At 48.4% G+C, this 26,948-nt stretch overlaps 1 protein-coding gene across 3 annotated transcripts in view; it reads left to right on the plus strand.

The window, feature by feature from the left end:
* The first annotated feature begins 8,458 nt into the window (after nucleotides 1-8,458).
* The window catches only part of PPFIA1 (PTPRF interacting protein alpha 1), a 77,385-nt gene continuing 58,895 nt past the window's right edge, over nucleotides 8,459-26,948 (plus strand). For 2 of the 3 annotated variants that reach the window (XM_032490079.1, XM_032490080.1), the window contains exons 1-2: nucleotides 8,460-8,695; nucleotides 9,884-10,147. In XM_032490079.1, the coding sequence (XP_032345970.1) occupies nucleotides 9,884-10,147 (264 nt within the window). In that variant the 5' untranslated portion in view covers nucleotides 8,460-8,695. Of the gene's footprint in view, nucleotides 8,696-9,883; nucleotides 10,148-26,948 lie in introns of all 3 variants that reach the window. The other variant, XM_032490081.1, reaches the window with a different exon arrangement.

A 26,948-nucleotide genomic window follows, 5' to 3' on the forward strand; every position in this document is an offset into this window, starting at 1 on the left:
GGCCTGGTCCTAAGGAGCCTGCGGGGTGGGCTGGGCCCCAGGAAGGCGCCAGCCCATCCAGGAGGAAGGAATTGCTCCCTGTGAACCCCTGGGACCTTTCCTGCAGCAGCTGAGAGCAAAGGCAAACGCGGTCACTGCCACGGCCTTGCCACGCCGACCAGGTAGCGGGAGGCTCCGGGCAGCCTCTATTCCGCGCCCGGTGACCGTGCACCTGCTTGGTGCAAGGCACCAAGGCAGAGCGATAGGCAGAAGGACAGACCGCCCCGGGGGCCTGCCTCCTGACCCAGGGCAGACCCTGCCCCACGCCCCTGCGGTCTTCCCCACGCTCACACGCTCACTAGGGTAAGGGCCTGCCTGTCGGCTGAGCAGAGGGCCCGCCCTACAGCTCCCACAAAACCCGGCTGAGAGATTCCCCATGTTCTCAGTCTGCGGAGCATGCAGGGTTCAAACCAGCGAGCGCTGTGAATTGACATGGGCGGGCCCTGGGTGGGCAGCTCCCAGCTGGCCCCTCCCCAGAACCCCAGCTGCCAGCCTGCACGGACTTTCTTTGGGTATCAGCTTTTTAGAAAATTCTTTTTACTTTATTTTTATTTAATTATTATTATTTTTTAATTTTCCCCTTAATATGGGCACTAGGGATTGAACCCAGGACCTCACGCACACAACCATGCATTCTACCACTGAGTTATACCTCCCTACCTGCTGGGCGTCAGCTCTTTTTTTTCTTTTTGATTCTTTTCTAATTTATTTATGTTTTATTTAAAAAAAAATTTTAATCCCCTTCACGGGGCACTGGGAATTGAATCCAGGACCTCATGCACATCAAGCACACATTCTAGCACTGAGCTGTACCTCACACCCACCCTGGGCGTCAGCTCTTTTTCTAAAAATCCTTTCTTATTTATTTTATTTTATTATTTTTTGCATGGCAGTCTTTTATTCAACAAACATTGAATGTCTTTATGTAAGAGGTGCTATGCATACAAAATTGAATAAGACATATTTTTAAAAAATTCTTTAATTCTTATTTTTTATTGAAGTCTGGTCAGTTTACAATGTTAGTTTCAGGTGTATAGCAAAACAATTCAGCTATTATATACATACTTTTTTTTCAGATTCTTTTGCATTACAGCTCATTATAAGAAACTGAATATAGTTCCCTGTGCTATAGGGTAGGTCTTGGTTGTTTATCTGTTTTATAAATAGTAATGTGTACCTGTTAATCCCAGACTCCTATTTTACTTTTAAAATTATTCTATTTCCCCTCTTAATGAGGGCACTGGGGACTGAACCCAGGACCTCATGCATGCCAAGCATGTGCTCTACCGCCGAGCTGTGCCCTGACCCCCTGGGCATCAGCGCTTAGAAATCCCTCGTGGCAGCATCTGGTGCCGGGTGGGTGGTTCTGTGTTCCAGTTGCCCGGCTTCTCCGGGAGTTCACAAACTTCTCTTCACAGCCCTGCTCCTCTCACCCTGCCTGGAGCCTTCATCGGTGTTCACAGGCTCTGCTGCTGCCTGGGTTAAGGGAGGCATTACTCAGAGCTAAATATTTCTATCCAAATTAGAAAAGAAAAATCCCCTGCCCCTCCCTCCGCAGCCCAAGAAATGGGCCTTGTTCCTCCTTCTGTGTCCTGAATCACAGCCAGGAGGTTCTGAGAATGCTGGGCAAGAAGGGGCGGTGACTATGCTCCCCGTCAGTCCCTGCCAAGCAGTGAGCCGTCCCTGCCATCATCATCTCGCCATCAGGGCCAGGAGAAGGGGCAGCAAGAGTGGGTACCTGGGTACCAAGCATCAGTGGAATCGAGGCGGGGTTGGAGGAGGGAGTGGGATGGGGGGAGCATCGGGGGGTTAGAGCCAGACGTCAAGGCTCCATTTGCAGGAAATAAGTTTGCTTTAGACGTGAGGACGTTTTCCTTTTCGTGTTGGATCCAACAAGTGCCACTCTTTGACCTAAACTTACATGCAATCTAAAGAAGTGGCCTGTAATAAGCAATTAGATGTGTGAAAATCTACAAAGTACAAGAAAATCACAGGTTCCTCCCTAGCCTGGGTGCGAACACACACAATTAACCGAAGACAGCAGCCGGGACAGACAAGCCTGCCGCCAGCCACACGTGGAGGCAAATTGTCATTGGCAACTTAAAACTCCACAAACGCAGCATGAAGAAACGGCTCCCGAAATTCTTCAGGCATGGTTAGTGAGAAATACATTAAAATCGGGGATTTGAGAGCCTCCTCTCTGGCTTGGGTATTTCCAGATTATTTTTTTATTTTTTATTTTTATTCTATCTTTTTTTTTTAGTGGAAGTACCGAGGATTGAACCCAGGACCTCGTGCATACTAAGCACGCTCTCTATCACTGAGCTATACTCCCCACTAGATTCATTTTTAATACATGCTTCTCAACAGGGTAAAATGTATTCCGTGATCCTTGAGTGCATTCTGATCATTCCAACTCAAACTAGTCAAAAATCAGACCTTGAAAATGGAAATGTGATTGGCGGCAAGTTAACATCGCAGGTGGGGCGGGTGGGGGGTGGATTACTGGTGTTTCTATGTCACAGAGGGCCAAGGATGCTGCTGAGACAGGCTGTCAGGGACTGAATTATGTCCCCCAAATTCATGTGTTGGAGTCCTGAACCCCAGCATCTCAGAAGATGACTGTATTTGGAGATGGGGACTTTAAAGAGGTGATTAAGGTAAAATGAGGTCATATGGGTGGTCGTATATATAAGGACCAGTGTCCTTACTTATAAGAAGAAATCAAGAAACAGACGCACACAGAGGGGTGACCATGTGAGGACGCGAGGAGAAGACGGCCTTCTCCACGCTGAGGAGAGAGGCCTCAGGAAGAACCAGCCCTGCCCACGCCTGGACCTTGGATTCCAGCCTCCAGAACTGGGAGACAATAGACGTCTGCTGTAAGACCCCCTAGGCTGTGGAATTTTGTTACAGCAGCCCAAGCAAACTAATGCCCATGTGAATCTCAAGGGAAAAATTTTTCAGCTTTTTCCCTTTTTGTTTTTTTTACATGATATGTCAAGCCTTTGAGTCCAAATTCACAGGTGTTAGCAGTGAAGACTGACAACCAGACACTCCAAGACAAAGATCCAAAATGCACATAAGAGCTCTTAGCTTGACACACAGATTCATCCGTTCATCCGCGCGAGTTCGGGGCTGTCCACTTCCTTCTGGCTTCTCCCTGGGAAAGCTCATTTCCCTTCCCGTGTAAGGGCGGGGATGGGGGCCGGCTACGGGGCAACTTCAACGCCACTTCTTGATGCAGGGGATCCAACTGCTGTGAGCCCGACCCAGGAGCCGTCACTGGCCGCGCCATACGCTATTTTCTTTTTTCTTCTTCTTCTTCTTCTTCTTTTTTTTTTTTTTGTTATTGAAGTTTAATTGATTACAACGTTGTGTTAGTTTCTGGCGTATAGCATCGTGTTTGAGTGATCCCCAGACGCAGTTTTTTTTTTTTTTTTTTTGGTTATTCGTCTGTTTCTCTGCCTCGACACTGAGCGCTGAGGTCCTGATTTATTGATGTATTTCCAGCACCTGGCCGGGTGCCTGGCCTAAAGCAGCTCAACATTATAATGCCTGTTGGATGAATGAATGAAAGGCATAAAAGATGGCAACATCTGACAGTTGTCATATCATCTGTAAAAGTTAAAGTGATTTTGAGGAAGTGTCAGGAAGAAAGAAAAGGCTTTCCGGGCTGCACTGCCGTTTGCTGCATGAGATATTCCTTCATGGAAAGGAGCTTGAGGGGCCCACTTCCCAGGGCCGTGGGCCGGGTGCTGGTTGGCACAGTCCCTCAGCGTGTGATCCTCTCTGCTCAGTAAGTCAGCAATCACCGTTTCCATATCCTCAGCAGGACTTAATCTTTCAGACTTGGGAACGAGGAATCAGAACTCCCCAAATCCCAAGTATTCTGTATTTTTCAAAACACTGTATTTATATAATTTAAATTATAATCATTATAAGCAGGTTCAGAGGTTTTCTGTTTAAAAAATCATACACTTATTATTATAAACTAATATATTTTGACAATATTACATATTTTAATAACGTGAAAATGACCTCTATCTGATGTAGACATTGGATAGCAGAAAACATGAAAAGAAGGGACTGTTAACAAAAGATAAATGCCAATGAAAAATTATTTTAAAATTTAGAGATATTTCCACAAATCTCTAATATTGAAAAGATGATTGCCTTATCTGTGAGCCTTGATCCTTTGTTTCATGACAAATATTCCAGTTTTGGAAAAACTTCATTTGGCATTGATGTTGGTCACATTTTTAGGAGTATGTCCAAAGCATTCTTTGAGTTGTACTTTAGGAGAGTACAGGTTGCATTTTTTTATTGTGGTAAAAGACACAGAACATAATATTTACCATCGTAACCATTTCTAAGTGTACAGCTCAGTGGCATTAAGTACTTTCACAGTGTTGTGCAACCATCACCACGATCCCGCTCCAGAACTTTTCCATCTTCCCAAACTGAGACTCTGTCCCCCTTAAACACTAACTCCCCCTCCCCTCCCCCAGCCCCTGGCCCCCACCATCCTACTTTCTGTCTCTATGGATTTGACCCCTCTAAGGACCTCCTGCGTGTGGAATTTGTCCTTCTGTGGCAGGAGTATTTCATTAGCATATCACCCTCCGGGATCATCCATGAGGTTGCTTTTTTAATGATGAAACTATTTCATCTGCTTCACAAAACCATAACCTACAGTGACTAGTCAAACACTGAAAAGTGCCGGCAAGTATTACTGAGTGGGATGCAAATCATGTACCATTCAGATCTCTCAGCAAGCTTCATAGCCCTAAACGGAATCACACATTAAAGTTGCCAATTTAAGGACTTTGTTTGCTTTTTCCTTAGAACACCACTCATAGGATTTGTATGACATATACTGTGTGTATAAACTCATTCATATTTATTTCATCCGCAAGAATGACTCACCATTGGCAGAGGCAGGGCCCAGATCAAACACTCACGATGTGCCGCAGCCACAAGCCAGACTGACTGGTTCCCTCCCTCGAGCTTCCTCCCTGGTTCCCGAAATGCCAGCCTTACCCTCCAGCTCCACATGAGACCACTCCCTCCCCTTGCTTTTGACTTGATCAATGGTTTCCTTCCAGCCAGTAACTTCTTCATGTTGACGGTCAAGTTTAATTCTCCCAAGAGAATTTTAATGCTTTTCCCTTTGTCTCGATGTCTTGTCTGATTTTTCTGTTTGGGATGGGGAAAAACAACTTTCCCCAGAAATGGTGGGAAGGAATTCCTGCTGGAAACCCAGTGGGCAGGGTCTCCCCTTGTGGTCTCAGGATGCTGCCACAGGTCCCTGCCCTGTGTCCAAACAGGAAAAGAACCATAGGGCTTTCGCTCCACACTGTTTTCCTCTCAGTCAGACAGGAAAGCCTCATAAGCCCCTGCAGTGTCCCTTACATGCCATTGATGAGATCAGGGCCCCGGCCCTCTCTTCACCTTTGGGGGACAAAGGAGAATGAGATCCTGGAGGAACTCGGACCAATCCCGATTCTCTCTGGGGTGATAGGCATGGTCTGGATAAAAACGGACCCCCCCCCAACCCCCTGGAGATGAAAGCAATCTCTTATTAGCCCTTCCCATTCACATAACCCTCACAGCTGTCCTATGAGGCGGTACTCCCATCCTCCTTTCAGGAATGAGGAAACTGAGGCCCAGAGAAGTCAAGCAACTTGCCTAAGAGTACACAGCCTTGGCAAAAAGAAGCAAAGCCAAGACTGGAACCAGACCACCGGGCTCCAGAGCCTACATTTATAACTGCAGTGCACAGGTGCCTTTCAGAGAGGGGCTGGTGACCTGACTGGGCGGGGAGCCAGCAGGGGTGCCAGGGTACTCACCTCTCACCCCCAGCCGTGAGTCTCCCAATGTCCCAGCGTGGTAGTTATTGTGGGTGTTATTACACCCCGGCTACAGGTGAGGAGCTGGAGGTTTAGTATGGGTTACAGACCTTGCCCAAGGCCAATGTCAGGGTCAGGGCTGGGGCCCCGGCCAAGCCCTCAGAGTCTGACCTGCCTGCCCAGGCCCCTCTCTTTCCAATTGCTGGGTGTTTTTATTAGCTGGCTCCATCTGCAGAACACAATGAAACTGTCATGAGAAGTAAATTGCAAGGGGCTTATGACTTGCTTTTAAAATTTAATTACACACATGAAGGGGACAGAAGTCTTTATGCCCATGTGGGGGGACTTGAGATGGTCTAGGGGCTAGAGACACCCTGTACCTGGCACTGCGCAGGGACAACAGTGCGCATTTCAGACCAAGCAGGGGAGAGGCACGGAGTAGACCCTCAGTGGGCATCAAGGCTTAGCACCTTGGTGGCCCAGCACTGGACTGGGGTTTTGTCCCCAGCTCTGTGGGTCTGGGGACTTCTGATGTAGCACCAGGAAAACTGGCTTTGGAGGTAGTCTTGGGTTCAAGCCCTAGCTTCTACCAAATCATAAACTGTGGGCTTGGACAGGTAACTGACCTCCCTGGGTCTCAGTGTTCTCACCAGCAAAAGGATGGAGGACGTGCTTGCGAGGGCTGTGAGGTTATATGAGTAAGGGGTTCTCTCTAAAATGCTCCGCAAATGTGATTTTCTCATTTGTGCTCTCAGGGACAAGAGCTTTCTGTCATTTGCAGTGCAATGATTTAACCACGCTTTTTTTTTTTTCTGGCCATATTAGGTTGTTTACAATTTTCCTCTTACTGATTTTGCAAGCTGAGGGAATGAAATGAATGAATGAATGAAAATGAGCGAAATCTGGGATTCTCATTTTCCTGCAGCTATACCAAATGGGCTTGTCCTTTCTCTGCTCAGAAAACTGCTCATCCTTCCAGACCCAGCTCAGATATCATCTCCTTTGTGAAGCCCTCATGATGACAGCTGGAGAGTTGGTTCCTCCTTCCTCTGTGTTCCCAAGGCACCAAGTTACACACCGTTTATAGAATAGACATTGTAACAGTCTATTTCTCTGCTCCCCTCCAGGCTGTGAACTGAGGGGAAGTGATGTCTTTGGCAGTCCTGAGTCCCCAAAACCTAGGCCACGGCTGGCTCATAGTGTCCTATAAGTGTTCATGAATAAACATTCTATGCTGTTGAACAAAATTTTAGTATTGTGCCAATTTCTTAGGAGGCAGGTACTTTTGGAGCATGGTGCAAATATGGGCTGGACGAATTAAGCTGAAATACTTGAGGGGAGCTGGAAATTTTCCTCTGTTCCAGACCCTGTTATCAGGGGAGCAAATTCATATTTGTGTGTAGTTGCTCAAATATTTATTGAATGGACAAATATATGAATAAAAGTGTGGTCCTGGACCCAGGAGGTAAGAAAGCCAATGAGAGGTAGCACCTGTTCTTGGTCAAGGAATTCACCTCGGAACGGTTCACCTGCCCCTGACACAGCCTTTACTTAGACTTGGTTAGTTCAGGGACTCCAGGCTGTCTCACCACCAACAGCCAGATAGTGGCCAGTGTTTCCTGGACACAAGGCCCTGACATTTTGGTTTATGAAGTTTTTGCTCCAGGAGTCATTTCCTGAGTGGGGAACATCTGCTTTAATCTACTAAAGATTATTTATTAATTTCTGTATCTACAAGATCGAGCGCAGATGGCCCATAGCAGGAGTTTTAAAAGTTTGAGCAAGGATGAAATATGGATATGAATAAGGACAACGATGCTTGAGAAAGATAAAAATGACCGCCACTCACAGAGTGCCTCCCCAGCCAGGTCCTTGACTAGGTGCTCCCTACGAATTCTATTTCTTATAACAGGTCTGTATCATTCTTCCGTCTTCCAGGTGGGTTCCCCCCGAATTGCCCAGGCCCACACTGCAGGGAGAAGTATCTGTTGGAAGTTGAACCAGGTGTGCCTGGCTCCAAAGCCTGCCTTTTCGACAGAGCGCCCGGGAGCCTCAACATCTCTGCCTCCCCAGGTACAGCAGGTGAAGCTCGCTAGTGGATCTTGGGTAGAAACCGCGTCCTTCCGAGTCGGGCAAGGATCAGTTCCTAGGATGCTCCGACCGGCTGCGAGCAGGTGCTTGTGCCTGGGCGCGCTCTCCTGTAAGGTGTGTAGCCGTGACGTTCGGGAGTGTCCAGCTCAAACCCTGACGCACAGTAGACGTTCGATAACCGCCTTTGGTGTCCCCGGGGCTTAAGCGGAGATTCGGGAAAAGCCCGGGAGGTGGGAGACGCAGATGCAGATGCTGCCCGGGACGAGGACCTCAGCCCGAAGCAGCTCACCCGCCTAGGCGGGGCCTAGAAGAGGCGGGGCTCCGCCTGCACCCACCCAATCGGCGCCCGAGAGGCGCAGCCCGCCCCCATGAGGAGGCGGCGCTTGCGCACTCGGCCGCCCCGGCGCTCCTTTCCGGGTGGCCGGGGCGGGGCGTGCTGGCGGCGCTCGGCATTGACGCTGCGCCGACGCGCCCGACGTCGGGCACGTTGACGCCGGCGACGCGCAGCCGGGCCCGCTTCTCCTGTGCTCCGCCAGTGTCCGGCCGCGGGCCGGCCTTAGTGACTGGGGGCGGCGGGCCCGGGTCCGCGGGCGCGGAGCGGGCGGCGGGCGGCGGGTGCGGGCTGCCTTCGTCCGGCCCCGAGCTCGCCTGGAGCGAGCAGCCGCCCGCGAGCCGCCGCGGAGCCTCCTCGCCCGCTCCCGCCGGCGAGCAAGGTAAGGGAGCAGGGCGCTGAGGCAGGGTCAGGGCGGAGCGGGGCCCCGGGCGCCGGCCCCCTCCCCGCGGCGGCTGCGCGGCTGCTTAGTGTCAGACCCGGGAGAAGGGGGCGCGGCGAGGCCCGCGGCACCGGGCGGGTGGAGGGCTTTGCGAGCGCCTGTGGGACCCCCGGCAGTCGGGCTCTCAGGGCCGTGCGCCCCCTTCCCTGACCCCAGCGCCCGGTGACCCCAGCGCCCGGTGACCGCGGGAGCGAGGACCTGTGGCCGCGAGAAGCCCCTACTCACGCAGGGCTTTCACCACCGTGGGGTCCTGGCTGCTGCAGCACCCGGTGCGGGTGCGGACTGGGTAGAGTTGTCTCCGTCAGGTGCGCGGTCCTGGGCATTTCATCCCCGGGGTCTGCAGCCTCGGGAACCGGTCCCCTTCTCCTCTCCCCATTATTATATTTGAGACACTTAATAGCCTCTCATAATCTCACCTTTCACTTTTCCTTCCTTCCTGGCTGTCCACGGCTGTATCGACCTGCTATATTTCCACTGTGGAATTTGTTTGGGGGGGCTGTTGACTTACGTAAGTTAGGTTGACTGACCAACCATTGCAGCCGTTGAAAAACACCTCTCCCAGCGCTTAACGAGTCCAGTTCCGTTTAGCGCTCACCAAATCCAGCCCAAGAATTCAGGGAGCCGTCAGTCCTTCCCAGGAGCTGACTGCACACATTCCTGTAAGATGCCTGATGGATTTTGTACTTGTCAGTTTTAATGGCTGTATGCTCCTTCTGTGCTTTTCATGAAAAATGATTGGGTGGCAAGTGTTTTGGCTTTCTCTCCCCCACCGGGAAATCGAAAAAAAAAGTTACAGAAGCACGCTTGTTTTCAACAACCAGAAAGTACAGCTTTGCAAACAAAATGCCATAGGGTTTGTTCTTTATGTGAGGGGTAGTCTTCCTTGGTCTTTATCCCTTCGCTGGTTTACTGTCAGCATCAATGCCTTCATCGTGTGTGTCCCGGGCACTTAAGATTTGCATGTGTCTGTTCTCCCAGCTTATTTATATACAGAGCAGAGCAGTCAGATCTGGGACTAATGAGGCTCTCAACCTTTCATTTGTTAGCTGCAGAGAACTATAAAGGGGCAGGTTTGTGGAAGCCTTTATTTTGCACTTAATGACTGTGGTCTGGGTCTCTCATTCCAAGATGATGTGCGAGGTGATGCCGACCATCAGTGAAGCAGAAGGCCCCCCAGGAGGAGGTGGGAGCCACGGCTCCAGCTCCCCTTCACAGCCCGATGCAGATTCCCATTTTGAACAGTTGATGGTCTCCATGCTGGAAGAGAGAGACCGGCTTCTCGACACGCTGAGGGAGACTCAGGAGACGCTGGCACTAACCCAGGGGAAGTTACACGAGGTTGGTCACGAACGGGATTCCTTGCAGAGGCAGCTCAATACTGCACTTCCACAGGTATGGATGACTTTTGACTCACAGCTTTTCTCCTAAATGCTTTTTCACGGTGTTAGTATTTTCAGACCAGTGTTTTGCATAACCCTTTGTGAGACGCTGGTTCTGTTGTTTGTACAGCCCATCTAGATAGAGTTCCTGAGGATTAAACTCTTAGGGAGAACAAACTGGTGCTCTTAAGTCACGTGACAGCACCTTACCACTCTTGTTCCTTTCTGTGCCACAGAGGAAGGAACTGCCTGGATTTGGAACAGTGCTCCAAAGGTTTTGAAAAATGGCCACGAAGCAACCAAGATACGTGGTACCTTATGCTTTGTTGTCTTAAGCCATTTTTTGCCTAAAACATGTATTTCCAATTTCCTGATGAAATGCAATGGGAAAGCAGGATGGATTTCACAGGAAAAATATTTTTACAGTCCACCTTTCTTAGAACACCGGTGTTTTGTAAATCACATTTGTTTTAGGGGATAGAAGACTGAAGACTGAGTCCTTTGGAAATTCTCCGTTGGCAGATGAGAATTTAAAGCTTAGATCACACTGAAGTTTTTAATCTAAGTATATTGCGTTTGGACCAGTGTTTCAGAGCCTGGTCTCGTGGAGCTGAGTGAGAGGATGTAATGGTAGGTGTGGGGAGAAGGTGTCAGTGTGAGGTGGATGGCACAGAGCGTAGAGAGATGTGTGGGTGACTTGGGTGCGTGTGAGCTGTGTGGGTGCCGTTTTCCTTGTTCATAATAGGTGCCTTTGTGGTGCCTTCAGGTAGACCTGAATAAGCATGCATTTATTCTCTCATGGTGGGCCTGCCGTGGTAAATTAGTAAATGACTGATTACTAGCCTTAATGCATCTCTTGGCTTTAGTCAGTTCTCCTGAAAGATTGATAAGCCAAACATTTGGACTTCCTTTTTAGCAACAATAATTTGATGTCTGGGCTGTAATGTTCCTTCATTGTCGGATTAGAGAATCATGAAGTTTTTTCTCACTTGAATCCTGTCATTACCAAGCTTAAAAGGATTGGCCAAATTATGTTTTACTGGGATTCTATTGTATTTGTAAATCTTTTCAATAGTTTGGGGGGGTTGTTTGTTTGTTTTTTGTAATTGTATTTGTCTTCATGTAATTTGAGGTGCATACACTGAAGTGTAGGTTTTTGAAAAGCTGAGTACAGGGGGCACAGCAGGGGAAGGACAGGAGTTTGTAAAGTCTAGTCTTGCGCAGTGCAGGTTGTCACACCAGCCAGGGAGACGGTTGCTCAGTGATTTGTTTCTGGCTCTGCTCCGGGCTGTAACCTGGACATGCCTTGTTGAGTGGGAGAACGTGATGACGTCACCAGGTCACCTGAGCACCTGAGTCCAACGTCTCCGAAACATGGGAGCCATTAAGTAAATGTTATTTATCCCTTCCCTTTCTTGGCACTTGTCTCCTGTTGGGCATTAATTGTGTGACCAGTTAGGCACGTGCATACACTAAATGCACTTGTGCTTCTGCCACTTTACATAGGCAAGTAGTTGTTGCCTTAAAGGAAACTTAACTGTAACATAACATACGTCAGAAAAATTCACAAATCATAAGTGTACACCTCAGTACATTTTTCACTAAGTGAACACCTTCAGGTAACCACTGCCTCGGTCAAGAAATAGAACGTTACCAGGCTCCCCGGAAGCCGCCTCCCTCCCGCCCCAGAAGTTGTCTCCCGAAGCTGTCTGTGGTCTTGACTTTTCGCCATTGATGACTTTTAACATGTTCTTGACTTTATGTGAATGAAATAAGGTAATATGGTTATTTTATTTCTTGATTCTTTCATTCAACATTGTCTTTGCAGGATCCATCTGTGTAGGTTTGTTCATTCTCATCTGCTGTTTTATAACCCAGTATATTCTTTCTGCTGCTCATGAGTATCTGGGGTCTTTCTAATTCTTACAGATGCTGCCCTGAGTGTTCTTACTTGCTTTTTGGTGCAGATAAGTATACACTTCTGTTGGGTGTGTTCAAAGAGGTAGCACTGCCAAGTGATGGAGAGTGTTCAGCCTTAGTAGAATCTACTGGAGCCTACCCACGGTGGTGGTCGCGTGAGTTGTACTGCCGTCCACGGTGTGTGAGCCATCAGTTGTTCTGACCCTTAATGTGGTCCCTTCTTTCATGTTGACTTTCTGGGAGTGTTGGTGGTGGGAGTTCTGTGCAGTAGGACCTTGCTGCTCCCTGATGGCCAGTAAACATGCCGAGTTGGAGCTTCCCTGTGGGTGCTTATTGGCCATTTGGGTATCTTCTTGGTGAGATAATTGACTTTTGCCCACTTTTTGATTGGGTTGTCTGTTTTGCTTCTTACTGATTTGAAGGAATTCTTTTTATACGTTCTGAGTACATGTATGTATGGCAGGGTTTTTTTTTTTGCATTCTTGGGTGTGTTTGCTTTTTCACTCTCTCAGTGTGAAGCATTATTTTTTTATTTTAATGTGCCCCAGTTGACCAGTCTTTTCAGTAATATTTAATGCTCTGTGTGTTCAGTGAAAGATGTTACCTTGAAGTTGTAGGAAGATATTATCCTGTAAAAGCTTTATTGTCTTATCTTTTCCATTTAGATCTGTAATCCATCTGAAATTGATTTTTATTTATGGTGCAAGATAGGGGCCAAGATTACGGTTTTTTCCTTTAAATGAATGGATATGCAGTTGACCCAGCATGATGTATTTAAAAAACCATCCTGTCTGCAGCGCATTGAAATGTCATCTCTGTCTTAAATCCAGTGACTGTAAATGTATGGGTCTGTTTCCAGACTCCGCTCTGCTCTGTTGATCTTTTTGTTGTCTTTGCACAAATACCACGCCATCTAGATTATTGTCGCTTTAGGCTTGAGGGCGGAGATTTAAATTCTGTACCTGAGTAGAATACGGAGGTATTCAGTGTCACCGTGGCTAATCTTGACTCTTCACATTTTCAGATACATTTTGGAATCCACTTGGTAGTCTTTCCCTGGAAAATGTGTTGGCATTTTAATTGAGATTGAATTGAATTTGTAGACCAGTGTGGGGAGAAATGACATCTTTTTAATATTGTACTTGTAATCCGTGAATGCAATATAACCTTCCATTTATTTAGATCTTCTTTATCTTAAAATTTTTGTTTTATATGTTTTATATATCTTAAAGTTTTGTGTATATATCTTGTTTTTTTTTTCTTTCCAATTACTATAACCATTTTTCTTTTTCTTGCCTTATTGTATTGGCTGGGATCTCCAGTACAGTGGTAAACAGAAGTATTGACACTAGATAGCCTTGCCTCGGTCCCAATATCAGAGGGAAAGCTTTCAGTATTTCACCATTACATACGATATCTGCTGTAGCTTTTCTGTAGATATTTTTATTAAAATATGAAAATTCTTCTCTATTCTTAGTTTGCTAAGAATTTTTAAATCATGCATTAAAATTATTACATTTTCTTAAATTCATTTTATGCAAACTTTGAAACAATTGACTTTTCTTGTATGTGGTTGTTTAACTTTAGAAAAAAATTGCAATTCTAGAATAATCCCAGCCTGATCTCAATGTATTTTCTCTTCATTGGATTTTATTTGTTAATATTTTATTTAGGATTAGGGCATATATATTCAAGGCGTGTAATTTTACTTTCTCGTATTTCTTGTCCTTGTTGGGTTTTGGTATCAAGGTTATGCAAGTCTCATAAAACAAGGTGGAAAGTGTTCCTTGTTTACCCCCAGAAGAGCTTCTGTGAGACTGGTGTTTTCGTCCTTAAATGTTTGGAAGAATTGATTGGCAAGATCACCTGGTGTAGAGCTGTCTTTGTGGGAAGGCTTTTAGTTTCAGATTCAATTTTTTTACGTAGAAATATAATTTTTCTAATTTTGTATTTCTTCTTGTGTCTATTTCAGTAAAGCATTCCACCCTCCCACTAGGAATTTATTCAGGCCACTCAAACTTTCCAATTAATAATTGTAAAGCAGTTTATAACATCCTTATTATCTGCAAGAGCTGTTGTAGTATCTCCTTTTAAAAATCCTTGATAACGGTAATTTGTGCTTTGTCTCTTTTTCTTAATCGGTCTTGCTAGGGGTTTATCAATTTTATCAGTCCTTTCAAAGAACCAGATTTTGGCTTTATTGATTTTTTCTAAATTTAATATTTGTTTTCTATTCCTTATTTTCTGCTCCTTTTCTCATGCATCTACTTTGTGTTTCACTTGCTATTCTTTTTTCTTGAGATAGATGCTTAATTGATTCTTAGCCTTCTTTCTTTTCCAGTATATGTGTTTAAGGCTATAAGTTAACTCACCCTTAGCTGCATCCCTCAAACTTTAATAAGTCAAATTTTCCTTATCTTTTATGTAAAAATATTTTCATTTTCATTGTAGTGTTGTTTTTATCCATAAAGATTTTTAGGAGGTGTATCATCTAACTTCCCAATGTTTGGCAGGATTTTCTAGTTGCCTTTTGTTGATTTCTAGTGTAGTTCCATGAAGATCCCTGTCTTAGTGTTTTTTGCTGCTATTATAAAATACCATAGACTAGCTGACTTATAAACAACAGAAATTTATTTCTCATAGCTGTGGAGGCTGGGAAGTCCCAAGATCAAGGCACGGACCATGTCTGGTGAGGTGTTTTCTGGTTCACGGGTGGCCGGCTGCTTCTCATTGTCCTCTCATGGTGGAAGGGGCGAGGGAGCTGGCGCCACTCGTGATCTCATCCCTTCCCAAGTCCCTGCCTCCTAATGCCATTGTGAATTTTAGAGGGGCATAAACTGTCAGTCTGTTGGAGTCCTTAAGTATACTCTGCATTATTTCAGTCCTTTGAAATGAGTTGAGATTTCCTAATGACCCAATATATATTCATTTTTGTTAAATGTTCCTTGGGCGCTTGAAAATAATGTGTATCAATGGGAATACAGTGCTCCTTGTGTATCAGATCAAGTTTGTTGATCATGTAATTCAGATTCTAGTAGCCACATTAAAGTAAAAAGATACAGGTGAAATTAATTTTAACGTACGTTGCTTAACTTAAATATACAAAATATTATCATTTGCTTGTGTAATCAATGTGAAAAAACGAATGAAATGTCTTACATCCTTGTTTTCATACTGAGTCTTAAGTTTGGTGCGCGGCTCACGCTTGCGTGGAGCACGCGGCTCAAGTACTTTGCAGCTGCGGGGGTGCGTGCCGGGCAGCCCGCTTCCACACTGCCTGTCCGCCAGTTACCGAGGGACTCCCGCTGTGATGGCAGACTTGGCTCTTTCTCCTTTTCTATTTCTGTCGGATTTTACGTATTCTGAGATTGTGTGATTAGGTACATTCAGATTTAGGGCTCTGATCTTCTTGGTGGATTGAGCTTGTGTCACTGCCGAGCGCTCCTCTTCATGCCGGGGCGCTGCTGGCTTCAGGCTGCGCCGCTGGGTGGTCCTGTCTCTGTTAGGGTTTGCCTGGGTGCCTCTTGCTTCCCCCTGTCGGTGATCTTCTGTCTTAGCTGGCGCCCCTGTGACCAGTGTATAGTTTTCATTTTAATCAGTTTGACGATTTTTATGTTTTAATTAGAGTATTTGCTCTATTTAAGTATAATTACTGGATTTTCAGTTTATAGGTGCCATGTTACTGTTTGTTTTCTGTTTGTCCCCCCTATTCTGTGTGCTTTTTCTCCTGCTTTCTTTTAGAAGGAAGAGCTATGTTTTTAATTCTGTACTTCCGTGCCAGCTTGTTGGAGATATATTCATAGATACAGAGTGTGTTTTAAATTTAAGCCTAATTTGGTGCTTTTCCTACCTCCCTGACAGTGCGTTGAACTCCCTCCCTTTCGTGTCATTGTTACTGTCCTTTTAAACTTGAGGTATATTTTTGGCATTATCATCGTTTTGTACAGTTAATGTTTATTATGATTTATCCTCATAGTTACCCTTGTTGTTGCTCTTCACTTGTTTTTTCTTGTTTCTGTCAGAGACTACTTTTTCTTGAAGAACTGCTTTAATTGTTTGTTTGCCTGGAAAGCCTTTATTTTGCCTTCAAATTTGAGGAATGTTTTTGTTGATTATTCCAGGTTAGTGGTTATTTATTTTTTTAAGCACTTGATAGATGCCAATCCATTACCTTCTGGCTTCCTTCCTTTTTCTTGAAAAGTCAGCTCGCAGTGTTGTTGTCCCATGAAAGGCAGTACCTTTTTACCTCTGGCCACTTGGAACATTTTTTCTTGCCTTAGGCATCAGCAGAGCTGCTGAAAACTAACCCGGGGTTTTCTTTGTAGAAATCAAGATGGCTTGATTCTTTCATCAGTTTTGAAAACATTCTGAACATTGTCTTTGTAGGTATTCCTTACCCCCTTTCTGTCTGTCGCTCACTGTGAGGGCCCTGCATATGTTACATTAGCCCTTTAACAATGTCCTTCCATATATTCTGGACTTTCTTCCTTCTGATTTCTTTTTTTTTTTAAACTGATCTGTCCTTCAGATCACTGATCCTGTCCTCAGCTTTCGTAAGCCTGTAGATTCAGTTCTTAATTTCAGTCACTGTTATGTTTAAGTTCTAGACTCTGTTTTGATTCTTGGAAGTTTTTCCTTTCTTCAAGTGTATTTTTGAACAGTTGAGTTTGCCTCTGATAACTGCAGCAGTTGGGGCACCTCTGGGTCCCTTTCTGTTCCCGTCCTTTTTTCTCTCGGTCCTGTTTGCTGTCATGCCTGTTTTTGTTTTTCAGCAGAGGGCTGAAGTTACGTATGAGACACTGGAGGTCCTGGGTGACGCTGTTCCTCCCGCGTTTCCTCTGACGCGCACCCAGGGACGCTCTCAGCTCAGGCTGGGAGTCCGTCAGTCTCAGTCTCCGCTACCTCACCCACCCCCACCCACTGGTGGGCCCTCCAGGGTCTCCATCTGGAAGCCTGGAGTGCTTCCTAGGGCCCTGCCTTCTTGGCAGGCCCTGAAGCCCAGTTTTTGTCTCCTCAGCACCACGAGGTTAACGAAGCTCAGCTTCTCGGCACTGTGTGCAGAGCGTGGGGTTTCTGCACCCCCCTTTGCTCGGGGAGCTTGGCACCTTGAGTCCTAGCTGACTTGTCAGGCCTGTACTCAAAGTTTTGTCTTCCCAGCCCCTGGAACTGTCCAGAGCTCTGTTAGCCAGTACTTTCTGCTTGACTTTTCCTGTGTTTTCCTCCCGGCTTGTTGGTGCTTTGAGGAGAGTCAGCGTTGTCAGGTGCCCGAGGGAAGGAGCGTCACTGTTGTATCCCCTCCCTCACTGGGCTCCCTTTGCTTGGCGACCTGGGACCCTCCAGGTGCCGCTGCCTCAGTACCTCTTTGATGCCTCCAAACAGACCTTGGAAATGTATTCAGCTTTTCTGGCTTTTGGTGGGCTGACCTCTTACAAGCCGCTCACGCGTATAACTGGAAGTGGGGAAAAGCTGGTGTGTTCTTTCCATCTGAGGCAACATGCAAAAGTCATAGTAAATATATTGACCATCTTTATTTGATACAGGGAAAAACAAGACCCACTGGTTCTGCTTAGTGTACCCATTGTTCTGTTTCTAACTAGTCCCCAGTTTGCCCACGCTCAGCCACTGGGAATTGGGAAGGGGATGGAGTGAGCGGCCCACCCCACCCAAGGACACAGGACCTCCGGGGACACAGGACCCTCAGCCGCCGTGCTGCTGCCCCAGCCCCGGAAGGGTCTCCCGCCTTCCTCTTGCCCTGAGCCAGCCCAGGGCAGGCTCTGTGATGGCGGGCTGGTGGCCGCAGAGGAGAAGGAAGTAGGAGGGGTTAAGTGACGGTTCCTCTGTGGGTTGATCAACGTGGCTTTTCTTTTTCAGTGTTTAAAAAAAATGACTGCTCTTAGTCTTCCCTCCAATTTCACTTTAAAGTTGAAAATGAAGATTTTACGGTTAAAGTTGAGTGCAGTGATTTTACGGTCTTTTTGCAAGTAACAGATGAGATTTTTAAAAGACCTCTCAGAGAACTCCAGTGTGTGGAAACCGAGAAACGAGGATCTGCTCAGGTTGAGTTGTGGGTGGAACCCCGGATTTTGTCCTTATCTCTCCCAGAATCGCTAATTCCTGAGGTGGGTGAATGTCGAATGCCAGGCACTCTAAGGAATAGTCTTAAAATCACAGCCAAGTCTGCCTGTGTCTGGCGTGGTGATGTCACAGCGGAGGTTGAGGTTGCAGAGGGAGTGGGGATGGCAGAATGCGGGGGACGGAGACCAGGCAGCCACACTCAGTGGCTGCGGGGACGGAGGAAGGCATGACACCCGCGAGGTCTGGGGTGTGTGGTTGTTGCAGCCAGGGGTGGGGACACTCCTGACCGTGTCCAGTGCAGCCCCCACGTCAGAGAATTACCTGGCAGCCAAGGGCCGAGGCTGAGACGCTCTAGAGCGAAGAATCACAAGAGTCAGAGCAGGTGCAGCACCCGCCGTCCTGTCCTCCCAGGGCCCGCCCTGCCAAGCTGACGTTAGTGAGGGAGTAGGGAGCCTCCCTCAGAACCGGTGAAATTAGCCCCGTGACTCTCACTGTGGGTCGATTCTGGTGACACCCTGAGATCAGACGGTGCCCCAGCATCTGATTTAGGAGGAGCTGGCAAACCCTCTTCCAGGACCATGCTGTCCCCAGTGGTTTCGGTTTATGAAGCAGAGCAGTAGGTCCTCAAAGCAGGGTCCAACCGCGTGCCCTGTCCCTCTGTGGCACTCACTCCACTTGTCACCTTCCTGAAGGAGGCCCTGCCTTGTCTTCCTGTTCCTGCACCCCTGAGCCCCTGTGACTGCGGATATTCCGGGTTCTGCGTTCCAAGCTCCCGGTGGTGGAGGTAGACAGGGTCCCTGTCTGTCCCTGAGAGCTGCTGTGACGTACCCCTTCTTGTGACAAGTGCGGCTTGTGAGGTGCCCCTGACAGAATGCAGTAGCTGAACACAACCAGGGTGCTCGGGGCGGGCTGCCTGCCAGCACCTGCATCCAGGACCCTCTTTGAGCTGAGAGCTTTCCCGGCACTGTGACTGCGGGGCAAAGGCCACAGGCAAGGAAGAACTTGGCCTTGGTTCAAGCCATGGAAGTGGAGCCGCTGTCCCTGGACTGGGAGCCCAAGGAAGCGTGGAACAAGGTGAGGGTGGCTGGCGGCTGGGCTGGGCTATACCCAGCCTGACCTCATGTAGAGTTGGGTTTTTGGTTCTGTTTTTAAAGTACTGCTCACGGTCCAGGGCATTTTGGCCTCAGTGGGGAAGGATTGGCATGCTTTAGTTGACTTTTTAAAGAGGTCAGGCTGATGCTGTGGGGGGGGAACGGGCTGGGGGTGGAGGTGAGGGTGGATGCAGGGGACACTGCTGGTAGGGGAGCAGTCACTTCTCATGCGCTGCTGAGCTGTATGTAGGGTTAGTACTTTAGGGAAAAATTTAAAACCCCTTAATATCACCCATCTTATAAGCACAGAACAACATATACAATACTTTAATGAAGTAAGCATAATACTTACATATACAACATACACGCTAACACAATCAGGTATTTACTGAGTGCTGTGTAGGTGCCAGGCACTGTTCTAGTGCCGAACACTCAGTGCGTGGTGAGGGTTGCGCGGCCCCGGTACTGTTTTATCTTTGCAAAGAGCAGTAGAGAGTGAAGGACTCTCTGCAGTTCAGTCTGAGATGTTAAACATGTGGACAGCCCAGCCGCAGAAGCCAGGGCCGTTTCTGGGTGTGTGTCTGTGCAGCCAGGACTTGGAGGCAGCTTTCCCTGTGTCTGCACAGCCCACTGCCCTCACCACTCTGCTGCCCGAGCTCACAGGCGCTGGCCTGGCGCCGTGGTCCGCACCTCCACCTGGGGGGACTCTGGGCCTTTTGAATTCAGCGTGGGCCCAAGCCATCTATTCCCCATATCTGTTCCTCCCCGGCCAACGGTGCGGTTTTCTGCCTAGTCGAGTGGCCAGAAACCGAGGAGCCGGCTGCCTCCAGCTGTTAGTCTCCGGGCCCTGCGGGGCACCTTCTCTGTCTCTGAGGCCCCCTGGCAAGGTCTGCGCCTCTCCTCCCAGGTTGCCTCAGGAGGGCTCATCCCCTTGTCTCGCAGCAGCCGAGCTGAGTTGTAGGTCGGTCCTCGCATGCAGAGATTTTGTTTTCCTGCAGCTTGTCTGTAAATGTGCTGTCCTCTCAGGGAAGGCCTTTCTGCCTGCCCTGTCTTCTGCTTGCTCACTCTTAGTGCTCGATACTACTAAGTCGTTTGGTAATTAACTCTTTGGAGAACCAGTTTTGCCCAGTGTATAAAGGTCCTCAAAAATGCTCATACTCTCACCCAGCATTTTTATTTCTGCTAAGGAAGTGGGTCTTATCTGGAGGAAGCTTACGCGTAATGATGTTCCCTGTAACAACTTAATATTATTTACATTTTTTTACTGGTCAGAAAATTGTAAGAGTAATACGTGCCAGTTAGAAACCATTCTGAGGTGTAAATAATGTGCAGTCAGCTTTCCATAGGGGTTTAGTGGCTCTCACTTTGCCTCCCAGCCTTAACCTCATTTCCCCCCTTTTTGGCATCACTTTGGGAGGGACACGATTTCTGGTGGTCCTGTTCTTGTGGTAGGAGATGGGCTCACTGGGCTAGGCGGTGGCTGCAGACCCCTCCTTGACTCTCCCCACTTCCTCAGGAATCTGTGGAGCGTCACAGGGAGGCTGCCCCCCCCGCCCCCCGTGACCTTCCAGTCACCAGGGGACTTCCTGGGAGTGAGCGTCCATTTGGCGTTCCTGCCCACATGAGCTCTTACTTTGGGAGCTGCAGAGTGGTGGTTTCTCCAGCTCTCGGTCCTCCTTCGTTCATTAACTGCTACTCCTCTGTCAGGAGCATCCCTTTTTGATCTCTGTCAGTCGCTGTGGACACTTGGATTTGCATTTGCTGTGTGTTGCAGTCATCATCATCGTTCCTTAGCTGCTTTATTCTCCCCCACCGATTGCCTCCTGTGTCCTTTGCCAAGGCCCTATTAGTCTTTGAATGTTTCCTTGTTTTCTGGCACAAATAATTGTCCCAGGCCTACTTTGTGTTTTTCCTGCCTCGGATCTGAAATGATTCCTCTGAAGAGCCCTGGTTCCTTTCAGTGGGGAAGTGTTTAGAATCAGTATCTAGAGGCCAGTTACGCTTATTGTCACAGGGGTTAGCACCTTTCAGGTCCTTCTAGGGGACAGAATAGAAATATTCATTCAAAAAAACCCTGGGTTGCAAACCAGTATTTCCTTAACAAACCAGAGCGAAGTCTCTCCCCTTAACGTACTTTCTATTTATATTTCTTGTTTTACACTGATAATAATTTTGATTCTAATGATATTAAAGTTATTTTCTTTATCCTGTGATATACATAAAATACTTTAAACATTTAATACCATGTTATTACAGTCATCCTAATGAGTGAAGTTTTAGAATTTCTTTGCAGTTCTTTTGGGTCTTAGAATAATACAGCTCACGAATATAGAGTTCAAGCAGTGGGTTTTAAGGCAATGTGAAGTAACGTAACCATACAAATAAAATCTGATGTACAATTAGGTTCATTTGTTCCTGTTTTTAATTTTAGGTTTGCATTTTTTTGGAATTCATTTTTCTTCCCCAAGCGCATAAAGCATTTGCATGGTTCAAAAATCAAAAAAAGGCATTCTCAGAAATCTTGCTTCTCCTGCCTGAGTCCCACCCACCCGCTGTGGGTAGGGTGACCGTGTGCCGGGTTTGTGTCCGGGAGTCCTGGGTTTTGCCTGTTACTCTGAAGCAGTTAGCAGTGGTGCCCTTGCAGTCTCCGAAGGGAAGCATTGCTAGAGGTTTGTTGGTGCTTGCTAATGCTAATTAGAGGTGTGGACAAAATGTTTCCACTTTGTCTGTTTTTCTCTGTAGCTAGAAGCCAGCTCTTGGCTGAGTTCTGCCCACTTGGAGTGTGGTTCCTTGGCAGGGAAGGTCCACCCATGGAGTTCTTACTCTTGGCTTTCAGAGTCTCATTCTTATTCTGAGGGGGAAATTTCACTTTGCTCTGAAAATAGATTTGGGAACTTGAAACATATCATGTATTTCCAAATTTTTCTGCTTTGCAAATGGGCTAATTACCCCTCCTGCCTGTGTAATTTTAAACCCTTGCCCAATAGTAACATAAAAATTGATTTCATGTGTTGGCATGCTGAAGTTGTTGAATTGTCTGTATACAAGTTTAAGTTTTACGTGAGACTAATCAGTATTTCTGAGCCACTGATCTCTTGAAGTCTAAGGTGCTGTTAAGAAGCCAGGGCTCACTCTTCTCCCCACCTTTAAAATAATTTATGGGACAACGTGAATGGCCATTAAGGTCATGGCATTCTCGGGGCCCTAAAATAGAAGCAGAGATGAGGCGGGGGAAGATCATTTAAAATAGTCTGAGTATTAATTTGAGTAGTCTGACGTGGCATTTATTTTCATGCAAATTAAAATGTAAAGGACTTCATTTGTAACTTAATGTGAGATCCAGTTGAAGCAAGTGGTTAAAGAAATGCTTACTTACTTTGCTGTTTTTGTGTCTCAGTTCCTTTACCTCCACCCCAGACACACGCCAAGGGGAGACTCGGCAGACTGGAGTCTCGTTCCCGGTCTAGCTGAAGGCATGTTACAAAAAAGAGAAAGTGCATCTCCCTCCTCCAGCGGACAGATTGACCTCAGTGATGAGTTTGCACCTCCGTCTGTCTTATGCTTCGGCCTGTCCCTCTGGGTGGACCCCACCACCTGCCGCCCCCTGCCACCAACCCCTTGGTCAAGGTGGGCAGGTTTTTGAGGAAAGCAGTCTGTTCAGGCAGAGCCGGTGGGACTTGGGGGCTGTCCTTCCCTTGTCCCCTGTGTCAGTTACCTCGCCGAGACGAGCTTCCGTGGTGTTCCCATCGGTCAATTAGGAACGATAACTATTCATTTTTATTTAGCAGATGTTTGCTGGGTGTCAGCCTTGCCTTAGGCACCGTCCAGGGCTGTGCAGGTGAATGTTGAGGGGGTTATCTGAGATAATAGCCAACTTTTACTGCCTCCGAGTCTCTTTGTGTGAATTATCTCACTGAAGCTTTATAACAATACCATAGGGTACACTCTCAGCAGGACTAAAAAGCAGGGTGCTGTTGAGGGCCCCATTTTGTAGATGAAGAAATAGAGGCACAGAGAGGTTTGGGAGCTCCGCAGAGCCCCGTGGATCATAGGCGGTAGGTGGTCAGTGTCTGCAGCCAGGCCGCCGACTCTGGGTTCCTCCTGGCAGGAGGGGTTGGGCAGGCCGCCTGCAGACGTCTGGGTCCCTGCCTGGCCCTCTGCACACCCTGTGCCTTGGAGCCCCCCAGCAGCTGCGTGTTCCCCCGGGCCTGCCCGCCCCGCTGCTCTGTCCCTGGTGCCTCGCACAGCGCCTGGCGCGCAGCAGAGCGTCGTGGAGCCAATGAAACGTTTCCTAATGTCTCCAGGTGGCTTCTCTAATGCCCAGCATCTTTAAAAGTCACCTGTTCTTAGGTGTCTCATCCCATTCTGTTTCTAGCTAATTTTTAAGCTCTCCTTTTTTTTTCAATCCAAGACGTTTAGAGTGTCTCTAAACGTTGCTTTTCCCAGGAGCTTCCCCGGTGCATGACAAGGAGGGTAAGCGCGCGTCTGTGCCAGCCTTGTTGCGAGTGTGTCACACGGGTGTTTTTCATCAGTCAGCTCTTGGCCTGTGTTAAAATTCACTAACCTGCTCCCTCATCAGTATTTTTAAGAGAACTCTAGACAAATCACCGGAAATAAGAAAAAAGCTGTGGCTTTGGAACATCACAGATCAGTTGGCAGTTTGTGTGTCGCGGTGGGCAAGGCCGTCTCCCATCCCCTGCCTCCGATGCGACGTGCTCAGGGCGGCAGAGGTGGCAGCACGTGGCTCAGAGCCCGAGCCTGAGGCGGCTTCCCTCCCCATCTGTCACTGAGTCACTCCTGGAGCCTCAGGTTGCTTCTCTGCAGAATAAGGGGGACTGAGGCCTGCAGCTCAGAGCTTTGCGAGGAGAAGCCCTTCTGTGAGGGGCCTGCTCCCTGGAGAGCAGTGTGGCCTGGGGCCTCCGTGCTTTCCCCTGGCCTTCAGGGGCCCTACGGGGCGGTGGGAAAGCCCTGGGAACTGGATGATTTTGAACCTCCCTTTTAGCACTGTCTGCGACGTTCTGTGATTCCCGCCAGTTCTTTTCCCTCAGTAGGAGGGCAAGGTCGACATTTGGTCGTGATGTTCACCCTCAGGACTTCAGAGCCAGGGCCCCAGGGAGTGAGGAGCCTGGGACACAGCTGGGTCCTCCGCACGTGTGTCTGCCCACTCCTGGCGCATTCCTCATGCAGGGCCAAGTCCACCTCCCTTAGCCCCTGGTCAGGAAGCAGGATCTCGGTGCATTTGGATGGGGGTGTCATCCCTGCCGAGGGTGTAAGGATGGAAGTGGGGAAGCAGGGCAATGGTGAAGGGAGCTTTCCCTATGAGACCCAGAGTTAACTGTGACCAGTAGGGGAAAAAGGAGGAAAATGAACAAAAAAAGTGTAAACGCTGTGAAAATGTGTAATGTGCCCAGTGGCGGTCTCTGCCCCCAGCCAGCGCACGCGGTGTGGGGTTCATGTTGCAGAGGCAGCGCCATGTTCCTGTGCAGTCGTGCTTCTTGTTGAGAGACTGGATGAGGCTCTGCACTGTGCAGATGTTAAGTCCGAGCAGAACAAGTGTGCTAAGTCGAGGGGCCTCGTTACGAACTGCCTGCGGGGTCCGTGCAGAAAAAACGAATTACTGTGCGGCTCCGAATTGTTCACAGTGTCTCGGGGAAGGTGGGAGGCCCCGGGCTTGGAGGCCACAAGCCTCATCCTACCTCCCGAGGCTCTGGTGAGGCGGCCTGTCCAAGGAAAGTGCCCGCATCCTTGCCCAGGAGCCACCGTGAGTGACCACCTCTGCGCACTGCTGGTTCCTTCCCGGTGGAGCTGGCCTCCAGGCCTGGGGTCGGTGGGCCTAGGGCTATCCTGCGCTGTCCCAGATGCCGGAGAGGCTGGGGGAGCAGGTGGCTGGTGCTCCAGCTCCTCCTCTGGGTCCCTGCCGTTCCTCAAGGGCAAACACTTCCCAGCCTTAGGAGGGGGGCTCCGAGGCTTGGTGGCCGAAGTAGATGACACATGACAGCAGCATGACCTGGAGCATTGACAGTTGGGGACGGCAGTGCAGTGTCTGCTTTCCCAGCCGGGGTGTCAGGAACAGGTGCCACGTCGGTGTCTGCTTTGCCCCAACTTCCCCCAGACGGACGAGAACACATTACAGGAAGATCAATGAGGTGCTGGGTGTGCTTCCTCCCATCAGCTCTCGGGCGTTATCACTGCCTTTTGTTGTTTTTATTCCTGTTTCTGATGATCTTTACTCCATTTCAAGGAGAAATTCTCACAAACGAGCAGCATTGCCTTTTTGATGTGTGTGTATCGGGGTGCCCGACGGTGGCCCGGGGGTAGAAAGGCCAGTGCAGGGAAAAGTGATGGGTGGTTGGAACAGAGGGGTTAAGCTGGAAAGAATGTACATTCCAAGGTTGTTTTCTTGTGCAAACCGTAGAAGCAGTTGGTCCCAAAAAAGTTTAACGATGAATTAAGAGATTGCTGGAAAGCACGTTCCTGTTGATGGGTATGCGCTTTATGCAAACCCTTGAGCGTCCAGTACTTTCCCCTTTGCTTCCCAGCTTCGCTTTCACTGGTAATGATTGTTGTTGGAGGGGCCAGGTGCCCCCAGGAAGCGGGGCGTTGTCTGGAGAACCTGAAAGTGTTAACACAAGAGCCTGTTTATTAAGCGACTTACAGGCTGATACAGCATCTTGCTGCTCATACGGTTTCATTGCAGCCCAGTGAAGAAAGTGAATTCCTTGGTGTTGACTTGGAATGCATGTTTTCCTGTGCTTCGAAACACTACTGGTGTTGCTTCAGTTAGCTTTACTTAGGAGCCTCTCACTGGAAGTGTCAGCAACTCTACATAAAGACGCAGTGACACACGTAATCCTAGTTTAATGTAACTTTTTAAATTGTCAGTCACTTAGAGGGAGCTCTAGCCTGGTCCTTGTGTATTTCCTGTGCTCACTGGCAGGTGTTAGGGTCTCTCTCTCTCTCTCTCTCTCTCCTCTCTCTCTCTCTCTCTCTCTCTCTCTCTCTCTCTTTCTTTTTGACGTTAGGAAAACCTCTGTGGAAAGAGTTGAGGGGAAAGGAAACACTTGCTGTCCGAAGATACTTGAATGATTCTCACATGAACAAAAGTATTGTGCTCGTGACTAGGGAACAAGTTAGAATCCCCTCCCTCTGCCTGTCTTCTGTTGTCACCAGGGAGATTCCTTCACTTCTGTGCGCTCGGCCTCCCGCGTTGGAGGGTGACTGCCACATCTGCGTCTTCAGCCCCGAGTTTGTCATGCACCCTCCACACCCCGGCTCCGTCTCTGCCGGGTCCTGTAGACGCGGCCCGTGGGGGTCCTGCTGCATCTCGTCCTGAGCTGCACCGTCCGCCCTCCGCAGCCTCCCCGCCGGGCCCCCCTGCACCCTCTTTCCTTCCTCTCTCGCCCTCCAGTGTGACGCAGCGCAGTTTCTAGTTTTTCTTTCCTTATGTCGTTTTTATTTGCTTTTGTATTCTAGTAGCCCGGCTTCGGCCCTTCCTGCCTTGTGCCAGCATCAACACGCTCGATGGCTACCAGTTTAACCTGCCCCTTTGCTGGGCGGCTTTTATAGCAGGGGCAACCCTACGCCCTCTGGCACTCACAGCTCAGGTGTTCTGGCTTTCTTCAACTTTCCCACACCCTTTCCCCACTATAAGTACCCCTCCATTCTGGCCAAACCAGTCTGTGCACTCTGCTCCCTCCCCTTACACCTCAGCCTGCACGGTTCCCTTCT

The sequence above is a fragment of the Camelus ferus genome, chromosome 10 (genome assembly GCF_009834535.1).
Source record: "Camelus ferus isolate YT-003-E chromosome 10, BCGSAC_Cfer_1.0, whole genome shotgun sequence".
Lineage (NCBI taxonomy): Eukaryota > Metazoa > Chordata > Mammalia > Artiodactyla > Camelidae > Camelus > Camelus ferus.